The sequence below is a fragment of the Rhinatrema bivittatum genome, chromosome 19 (genome assembly GCF_901001135.1).
Source record: "Rhinatrema bivittatum chromosome 19, aRhiBiv1.1, whole genome shotgun sequence".
In the NCBI taxonomy this organism is placed as follows: domain Eukaryota; kingdom Metazoa; phylum Chordata; class Amphibia; order Gymnophiona; family Rhinatrematidae; genus Rhinatrema; species Rhinatrema bivittatum.
The window spans coordinates 25,445,919-25,456,540 of NC_042633.1; the positions used below are offsets into that span (position 1 = coordinate 25,445,919).

General features: G+C 47.4%; 1 protein-coding gene across 1 annotated transcript; it reads right to left on the reverse strand.

The window, feature by feature from the left end:
• Nucleotides 1-3,662: 3,662 nt before the first annotated feature.
• Nucleotides 3,663-10,403, reverse strand: PRMT1 (protein arginine methyltransferase 1). The gene is made up of 10 exons (XM_029584560.1): nt 10,251-10,403; nt 8,931-9,032; nt 8,651-8,806; nt 6,459-6,522; nt 6,229-6,371; nt 6,009-6,096; nt 5,668-5,783; nt 5,411-5,561; nt 5,110-5,231; nt 3,663-4,567 (listed from the first exon to the last, which is right to left on the reverse strand). Exons 1-10 carry the CDS (start codon nt 10,278-10,280, stop codon nt 4,484-4,486), a joined length of 1,056 nt encoding a protein of 351 aa, XP_029440420.1. The 5' UTR covers nt 10,281-10,403; the 3' UTR covers nt 3,663-4,483.
• Between the last annotated feature and the right edge of the window lie 219 nt (nt 10,404-10,622).

The window sequence follows — 10,622 nt, forward strand, 5'->3', positions numbered from 1 at the left end:
AAGAGGAGAATCCCATTAGGGGAGGGGCTTAAAGTTCCCATTAAGGCCTTTTCATTTTAATCGCCTTTAGTTTTTAAAGAAGGGTATACTCCCAAGACAGGCCTGAAAGCAAACAGAGCCATGGCAGATTTGTATCCTTTTCCAAAAGAGTATTGTTGAAGGTGCCCAACGTTGATGCTATAGTCTCCACTGGCACTAAGAACATTATCCCAGTTCAGCAAACAGTTGAAAATCCTGAGGATTCCAGCAGGAAAAAAGGGCCTTCGATAGGGAAGATGTATGCACAAAACACCCAAGGAACCAGATCTAGCATTAGACACCACAAATAATGCCCGACTCCACGCTTCGGAAGCCTCAGTGTGAACTTGTGTTCGCAACTTCACATTCCTCTGTGAGGAATACTTTGCCCAGCTTGATGTCAAAACATACTCGTAGTTGCTCTTGGCCAGATTCTTGCTTACGCGATTCACTGAAGACTGGGGCCTAGCAGAAGCCTCAGCAGAAGCTCCTCTACCCAGCCAATACCTTCTCGCCTTCCGGTAGCTTTGTCTTCTAGGTGGAGCTCTTCTTGCTCCCATAGGCTTATTGTCGGGTATTTATTGTCCCTTGGACTTATGCCAATGCTTCACCAAACAAAAGGCTTGCCTTTGAAGGGAAGACTGCCAAGTTGTGACTTAGCCCAGACATCTGCCAACCAATTACACAACCCTAAGAATCTCTTACCAAAACAGCAGCGATCATGTTGCAGGCTGAAATGCACAAGTTATACAAAGCATCTGGGATATCAGCTAGCCCCGATTCAAAATGCTCCACCTGCTTCAATGAAAGGGGAGCTCCTGCCCCCTCTACCTGAAGGAGCTATACTCAGCACAAACAGGTCCATACCGTGAAACTACAGCACACAGCAGCCCACATGGCCAAGGCTGAAACATTTTAATGTATTTCCATCTTCCACTCTTTTGTATCTTTCAGCAGTCACACCTGCCACCCGAATGGAAGTCTTCATGGTCACAACAAAGACAGACATAGGAAACTTGGTTCTTACCTGCTAATTTTCGTTCCTGTAGTACCACAGATCAGTCCAGACTCCTGGGTTTTGCCTCCCTTCCAGCAGATGGAGACGAAAAAAAAATGTTTGAGTGTACCCCCTGCTTTAGGTGACGTGCAACCTGTATCTATTCAGTATTAAACATTACCAAAGCAGAAAACCTCAAAACGTATCAGGGAATACCAAGCCCAACTTATAATTACCTTACATGAACAGGAGAAGATATCCTTTACATTGAAGTAATACAGTGATCAGCCAAATACGAGCAGACTCTCCAATACTCCTTCAATGACCCTTCACCCACCATATTGGGCAGGAGTCTGGACTGATCCGTGGTACTACAGGAATGAAAATTAGCAGGTAAGAACCAATTTTCCTTTCCCTGTACGTACCCGGATCAGTCCAGACTGCTGAGCTTCCGTATCTGGGGTGGGACTGTAAGAGTGTCTGGCAAAGGTATGCAAGGACTTCCAGGTCACTGCCCTGCAGATCTCTTGTGGAGAAACCAAACTGGCATTCTGCCCAGTAAGTGGCCTACGAATGCATCGAATGGGCCTTCAAATCCTCTGGAACAGGCCAACCGGGACAGATATACACCAAAGCAAGCACCTCTTTCAACCGGCCTTTGACGCCTTTCTTAGCACCACTCCAGAGCACGAAAGATGGTCTGCAGCCAGAAACTATTAGTGACCTCGAGATATTGCAACAGAACCCTCCTGCCATCTAATTCTATAGCATATGGCGACTCCCTGTCAAAAATGGAGAAAGTCAGAAGCTCCACCTACTGATTTCGAAAAACTAAACACGACCTTCAGCAGAAAGGAACCATTCTGAACGACACTCTAGAGTCTGATATTCACAAAAAGGGTTCACGAGCACAAAGACAGGGGAGAAACCAACTGCATCCCGGAAATCCCGTATCAGGATCATCCACAGAGTGCTCTTGGAGAGACTCTGCAGGGCTCAAATCCGCTGGGGACAGGTCTGGTGGGAGATCCTTTAGCCCCTGCCTCTCTGTTCAGCCTCATGGAAAGCTTTCAAGATGGCTGCCATTCCCACACTCAGCAGGATCAGCCTTATCCTCTGGGGCAGCCTGCAGCTTCCCTGCACCACGCTGCTTCCCAGCTGCCTTGACGGCCATGTCTGAAAAACCCTCCCCACCGGGGGCAAGACCCGAGCGGGGGGAGTCTCACAGCACGAGGCATGCAGCATGACCACCGTGCATAACGGAGCACGCCAGGCGCCGGTTGTTGACAATGGGGCTGAAGCAGCTGAAAACCACAGGACTGTCACTGCTTAACTCCGCCCACTGTCCAGCAAAAAGCCTGCCACCCCGCTCAAAAGCTCCATGCTCCGAGCAGTCCTTACAGTTTGGCTTTTTTTTTTTTTTAAAAGATTAAAACTCACCCCACCCAAGTGCAAAGGCTCCTGCAGATCCTTGCTGGTGGGGGAGGGAACAGGGCCAGAAGCTGTCACCCCCGCCGCCCCAGCACACAGACAATTTGGGTCCCCAAGCCCCGCTCCATTAAAGCCTGCTACCAGGAGGTATGGTCCCACCAGAACCTGCCAAGCCCCTGTGGTTGACAGCCAAGTCTTCTTTTTCCTTTTTTTGAAGATTAGTTCAGAAGCACAGGTTTTGCCCCACCTCCATCTGCTGGAGAGAGAGAAATACTGTACAGGTTGCACATCACCTAAAGAGGGAGTACGCTAGAAGTTTTTCTCTGTCTCCATCTGCTGGAAGGGAGGCAAAACCCAGGAGTCTGGACTGATCTGGGTACGTACAGGGAAATGCACCTTGCGCAGCTTCAAGCGCTCCAACATGGCTTCCGGCACTGGGTAAAAGTTTCACCATCGCTCTACCAACCTTCAAACCTGGCGCACTCCCTAAAGACCCAGCTTCTTAGCTGGACCAGAGAAGGGAAAAGCTTTTGGTGGCACAGCCAGAGGCCCTCCACAATCCTCCTTAACCCCAAGCTCCTTTAAAGCTTGGCCAAACATGGGAAATAGTTCTTCCCTACAGCAGAGCCAGACGACTCTGGGGTGATCTCCTTCCCAGGGGCAGAGTCAGAAAGGATCTAAGCCCTTTTGGAGCCTGCACACTTCAGACTCCTGCTCCGCCCAACTGAGGTGTAGGGTCTTATTTTAAATAAAGCGGCATGCTGCAGGGGCCCTCTGGATAGGTGGCAGATTTTGTTCAGACACGGGAGGCTTAGAACAGGACCATTTCCCCCAACAGCCCTTTGCCAAAAAAGAGCTGTGCGCGTCCCTAGCACAAAATCAGTTAAAAAGGCTGCCTCAGACTTCCAAGCCAACCTTTTCTGGCTAAGATAACCAGGTCTATTCAGTGGTGCGGCAGAGCTGCTAAATATACAGCACTAGTTAGCCAGGTCAACTTGCTGGCTAACGCAGAGAGCAACTGCCTGTGGAACTCATATGATTTATGTACCCATTGGATAGTAGTTGTACCTTTCATTGTAATCCACTATTCTGGGGAAAGGCAGGATAGCAAGGATTGAGAAGTAACTTCACCCCCCCCCCCACAAAAAAAAAAAAGAAAATCCTGGAACTTCCTCCTGGATACCAACAAGATCAGGCCCCTTCCCAGACTCTAGAATAAAAAGGCAAATGTAGAGTTCACTTTATTTCATCATGAATGTAACCATATAAAAAACATAAGTTATGAAAGTCACAATGTTCCAGCACCTCGGAGCTATCAAACGGGTTAAGGGAAAAAACAAAACCTGGTCGACCTTCTCAAACCAAGACACATGGTTTATGCACACAAAATATATATAAACAAAAAAAAAACCCGACATCACCTCATGCTCTGCTCCCACCGTTTTCCTGCTAAAACCTTCATTAAAAATACCCTGAAGGCCTCAATGAGGTGAAGGGTTTGGCCCAGGTAGGGACAAGTGGCAATAGGTCCTACCTCACTAAAAAAAAAGAAAAGAGGACGTACCATCAGTATAGCAGGGCCACGAGGATGGGTGTAACAGAGCCACCTCTCCCCACTCCCAGAACACAGCAGAGTAGGGGGGATACAAGGCTGTGGGGCAAGACTACACCCACCGCAGGAACAGAACGTATCCCCTAGAGGGAGAGGGACTGGACTAACCCAACACATCAAACAGAGGTCACTCCAAGGACATGACAGCGCCTTAATACAAACAAACTGAAGGTCATGTAATAGCCGAGGGCTCAGAGCGTGCGTTTATACTGGTTTTAGAAAAAGGACTGGACATGTGTCTGAAATCCATGGAGAAGGGAGGCAGGATGGGAGAGTAACACTGCCCTGGCCCTCCCCCACTTGTAATGGTGCTAGCAGCAGGGATTAAAACATGGTTTGCCACACAGCTAAAAAATGTTAGTGACTTTTGAGTTTTCTTCAGGCTGCCTCCCACCGTGGGAACCTGGAGGTGGCACCCCCCCCCCCTAGCGCATGCGGTAGTCCGTGGAGCACGACACCTCGCACAGCTGTCCCTTGAAGTCCAGGTCAATAGTGAAGTCCAAATCTCGCTGGCAAGAGAGAAAAAAAAAGAGAGGGGGGGGGGGGGAAGGAGGGTGGTGATGAGACATGAAGGCTTTTCCGCCTGCTGGGGCTGGTCATTAGCACCCAGCAACCAAGACCCAGGCTCCACCCCGGGCACCAGAGGCTCAGCTGCCCCAACGCTAAGGGGCACAGGAAGGAACAGAGCTGTAAAACAGCTTATGCTCAGCCGGCAGGCGAGGCAGTGTGCAAGAAGCCTCCGGCATTAGCATTCCTACAGGCAGGAGAGTCCTGCGAGGGGGGGAAAGGTAAAAAGCACCATTACTACACCCCAACTGACCTCGTTACAGGATGCTAAGGGTTGTGTACACAACTCTTTGCAAGACAGTTTTACACTCTAACCGCTTGCTGGGTAAAGGCCACCGTTCTCTCCCCTGCACGGCACAATATCAAGCAATCGGAGCGGCAGAGAGTGAGCTAATCAAGCCATCAGGAAAACTGGTGCTCACTAACACAGATTCTGTAAAAAGGGATCCCGTTAAAGCCCCCAGCTCCCCCCACCAAGACTCACGTTGTTTTTGGCGTTGGGCTTCATGCCTATGGTGCCAAAAATCTCCTCACCAGTCTTCACAGTTAGATAATCCTCCATATAGAACACAGTCTGCTTCCAGTGAGTGTATGGAGACTCTGGGCCTGCAAGAAAAAAGACAAAACAGAGCTTACTCCCTTACCCAAAGATACAACCTAAAGGAGGATGCTTCAAACTTCCCCCCTCCCCCCCACTCCAAAAAAAAGGCACAATAGGAGAGAGGGGGGGTCATCCTGTTAACCCCTCCAGGCTGTCACCTCATGCCCATCACCCCCTCACTTACTTGTGGAGAAGCCGGTGCGCTTGTGGCAGCGGGTAAACTCTATGTTGAAGTATGCCACAAGAGCATGAATGTAGTCATTGCGTTTCACCTGCAAACAGAAGGGCGATGTGAAGCTGAGGTCTTCCACCTTCACCGTATAAATGTCCACTTCCTGAGAGCCAGGAAGAAGAAAAAAAAAAAGGAAGTTATATTACAGGAGTCAACTTTATACTCCACCATCTTTCAAACCACATGGAGGTGCTACCATTACTCCTCACCTTAATAAGGCAGGCATTTGTCACCAGCTGCTTGGGATCGACCACATCCACCAGAGGTTCCTTGATGGCCACATCCTTGATGCAAGACATGTCAAAACCGTACACATTCTCCCACCCTGTCAAAAAGAGAACGCATGAGATACAGTATCCCCCACTCCCCTGGTCAGAGAAGCAGATTAGATACCCAGATCCCATCATACCCCTAGCCCAGTCAAAGGAGAATAAGTTCACCCCCACTCCCCTATACCACTGTCTGCTTCAGAGAATGGGGTTACAGCACACACTCTTCCGTGGAGGAGAAACATTCCTCCAGACTACAAAGAGAGAATGGGACCACTCACAGTGAATCTTGTAGTCCTTGTACTGTCGGTCCTCAATAGCAGTAATATACAGGGTTGCACGGTCTGGGAATATCAAGCCATCTGGAGCCTGCAAAAAAAGACCCAGTTTAAGACCACAGTCAGGAACCTATAAGATATACCGATATAACCCAGCTCCCACGTTCAGGCTATTCTCCAAGCTCTACCCAGCTGCCAAACAGTACTCCAGAGGTAAACTCACCAGCCACTTGTCTCTGGCATAAATAACTGTATTGAGCATGGACTCGTAGAAGAGACAGTATCCCATCCACTCGCTGATTATAATATCCACCTTCTCCACTGGCAGCTCCACTTCCTCCACCTTGCCTTTAATGATGGTAACAACTGCAGAGAAACAGAGCCGAGGAGCAATCAGTCACCAGGAAGCAGCTAAGAGAAAGCAGTGGGAGCGAGAAGGGCAAGGGAACTCACCATGATCCAGCTTGTTTGCTTTCACTATTTGAACCGCATAGTCAGAAATACTTGAACACTCGATCTGAAAAGGGGGAAAAAAAGCTCCAGGAGTCAGATGTTATGTCCACACCGGGGCATCCAGTTTGCCAAGAGGCACCTGATCACAGAGCTAAGTCAGCACCAGACCAACCTAAGCAGAGAGAAGCTAACGTGATAAAGTCAAGCCACAGAGTCTTGTATTTTAAAAAACTTTTATACCCCACTTAATGCAGGTAGGCCTAGGCAGTTTACACATCATACATAAAACAGTGTAACAAAGTAACTATAAAATATACACACAATACATTAAAACAAAAATAAAGGAGAAAAGGAAAGGGAAGCAGGAAAAGATAAATTTATATGCAAGCATAGGTGAATTTTTAACTGTTTCTTAAATTCCTTAAGGTCAGATAATGGGCAGAGATGGTCAGAAGGGAGTTCCACAATGAGGGGCCTGCAACAGAAAAGGCTCAGTGTCTGGTACGGTCTAATTTAGCCAGAGGTACAGGTGATACCTCAAGTACGCATTTGTTAGATGATCGTAATTGTCTTGAGGGTTGATAGAGCTTGAGAAGAGTGCATTGCCAAATAGCCGATGATTGTAGATTAAGCTATGAATAAAGAACTTTGTAATGAATATGTAGAGGAGTAGGAAGCCAGTTTAAGGAAAAGAGAACAGGGGAAATGTGATCATGGTTTTGTCGATCAGAGAATTTGGGCTGCAGCATTTTGTGCTAATTATAAAGGGCAAAGAGAGGAATCAGGTAGGCCATTACAATAATCAAAACCAGAAAAGAAATTCAAGTTGGAGGGATTAGCTGGCAATCATTGTAAAAAAAGATTTTAGATTTAAAAGGTGAATTTTGTAAAAAAAAAAATTTATTTATTTTTTTTTTTTTACACTAGAGGAGATGTGGTGAGTCATTTATAATTCTGAATCAAGTAAGACACGGAGGTGATGGGCCTTAGTGGACATTGGGATGGAACAGTTGTCAACTAGAAGATGAGAGGACAACATGGTGATGATGGTATCAGAGATGTAATATTTCAGTTCTGATGTTTAATTTCAATCAATTGTTTGGAAGCCAGATTTTAATAGAATGGATACAAAGATAAAGTAGAAGACCAAGAATAAGAAATGAAAAAATGTCACCCACGTAGATTTTAAAATTAACTCCGAGACCATCCAGTAGACAAAGGTAATACATAGTGTCGAGCCTTGTGGAACGCCGGAGGCAATGGTATACCAGTCACGGTGAGAATGGCCAACATTAACTCATTGAGGGCGATTAGAGACAAAGGAAGTGAACCAACTGAGTACTGTATCTGAAATGCCAATCGATTGTAGGCCTCTAAGAATTTGATGGTCTATGATGTCAAAGGCTGCAGAATTAAGTAAAACCAGAACGTAATCAGTGTCTCTCAAACCTATGAATGATAGTGTCAAAAGTGGATAAAAGAGTTTCGGTACTATGACCTTTTCAGAATCCGTGTTGGTTGGGGTGAAGAATGGAGTTTCTGTAATATAATCTGATAGCTGATGCAAGACTACAGATTCAATGATTTTTGCAAGGGACGTTAGAGAGGCAAGAGGACAGAAATTTAAGTCTAAGGGATCCAAGTTACTTTTCTTAGGAATTGGTAAAATGGATGTACTCAGAGTCTGGGAAGAACCCAGAATTGAGTAAGATTGATCAAAGCTAGGTGCGTAGAAAGGTTGTCATGAGAAGCTTGTAAAAAAGATAGCCCCTTCAATCTGGCTATGTGAAATCTTTAATTTGGATAAGACCAGCGAAATGATAGATGGGTCAATATTGTCAAAAGTAGACCAGGAACATGAGGTACAGAGTAAGTTTGAATCTAGAATGGGTACATGAGAAAAATCATATATTATTGACCTTTGTTTTGAAATGCTGAGCAATTTTAATACAAAGACTATAGTCAAAACAGTCACCGTTTTTTGGTTTAGTTTTGGTAATGGATTTAACAATATTAAATAAGACGGCATGATTGCCATTAGCAAATTGGATTTTACTGGCAAAGAATGATTTTTTGGTTAAAGCGATTTGCTTTTTATGAGTGTAAGTAGGCATTTTATTTTCTGAGATGGACTTTTTCGTCAGCATCGTTCCAGCTGATGTACTTTGGTTTTTATAATTTTTAAACTTTACCCCAATGACTTTCTTGGCACCAGCTTTGGCTGCAAACATACAGAGAATGCCAGTTCCACTGCCCACATCCAGGACAACCTTGTCATTAAAGAGGTGCCGGTTGTGAAACATTGAGTTCCGGTAGGTAAGGGTACGCACTTCATCCTTCAGCATTTCCTGTGGGAAGAGGAAGAGTCAAGTGACAAATACAGGGATGGCAGTACAGAAGATGAAAAATTCCCCCAGAGTCCCTGCACTAAAACCTCTCCAAGTCTTTCTATCCTGTTTACAAGCTCCTTACCTCATGAATCCCGAAGTGAGCATAAGAGTCAAAGTAGTAATCCTTTGATGTCATTTCCTCTACTGTGGGCTTGAGCGTGCTCTCTGGCTGTGTGCAGGACACCTAAACAACAAGATATTTCACTCTGCTTTGCCTTTCCAACTTTAGGAATGTTTCTTTACTAGACGACTAGAGGATCCCAAACACCATCTCTATAGAATACTTTGTCACAGGGACAGTATACTGGTACCAGCATATGGTAAAGCTTGCAGCAAACCTGCAGTGATTCAGTGGCGGAAAAAGGCAATGAGACAGCAGCTGACTTTCTCCTTTCATCTAGCTGCAGGCCACACAAGTAATGAAAATTCCCACCCTCGGTCAAATCTCTTATAGACAGAACTGGTGCTCAGCTCCTATGCCCACTGCATGCATCTCTATGAACAGCGGTAGTCTGCCCTGATGAAAATGACTCAGAAGTCTCTTGCCTCCCAAAGGCCAATACTTCCAGTTCCAAAGGTAGCGTTCATTAAGAGAGTCTCCCATCATAGCTGGACACTCAGGGACCAGACATGGATGGGACCACAGCATTTCACGCAAGGATAATGCTGCATGCTGTGAAGCAGAAGATAGAGACCACAGTGATCAAAGATAGAGCCCTCCCTCCCAATAACACACGATCCACAGCCCAGGCCAAACCTCTTCCCCGAGCTAAAGACAGACCCCTGTCCCCGGCACTCCCACAGAATAGGTACTCTTACCATTTCTCAAATGAAACCCCCTTACTGCCGCAGCCAAGTTCTCCAAATACACCGATCCATCCCTCCTCCACAACCCCTACAATGACAGAATCCACTGGAGCCCCCAAGACATGACACTTCCTCCTCATTTTCACCTACCCCACCAAGAGCACCCCCCTCCTAACCACCTGCACACAAGAGAAACCCTTTACGCTCCCTCCCTACATACCCCACACTCCCAGCCCAGAGCTGGGAAAAGAAACTGCAAAAGCTTTCTACTCCTTTCCCCATCCCGGAGACAGGGCCACGCGCTCTGACGTCACTTCCGCAGCCGCCCAGCTACAGCCCCTCATTGCCCTCCCCACCCCCTCCGTTGCTTCTTTGTAGTCTCTCCCCCAGAGTGAAGGTGGAGGAAGAAGGGGAACCCCCCCCCCCTCAACTGCCATCTGGGGCACGATTTCACCAGAACCGGGGGGGGGGGGGAGAGGGAGGGAAGATAGAACCCAATCGCCGCCACGTGACAGGGAGAAACCGCGCGCGCGCCACTCTTCCCACGCACCCTCACCGTCCCGCTCTATCCCGCGCCGCGCGACTTACACCTTACCTCCATGTTACAGGTGCTGGCCTCCGCCATTTTGCGAAGCAACCACCAAGCCAAGGAGAGACCGTCTGAAAGAACTGCGACATGAGGTGCCCGCCCCTTTATATAGAAAAGGCGCGTGCCCGCCCCCGCCGCACCGCTCTACTGGCCCCAGTGCATGTCCATCAATACACACTACCCGCCCGCCGCCCTCCCATTGGTTCATGCAGCCGTTGGTCCATATCCCCGATGCAGGATTGGCTACAGCGAACGACCTGCTTGATGAGTGGGAAATGCGAGCAGTTGGGAGTAGAGGCTGCCAATCGTGACCAGCCGCCCGCCCCTTCCTGTGAGGAGGAAATCGATTGGCGGAGACTTTCCTCATTTGAAGACAAA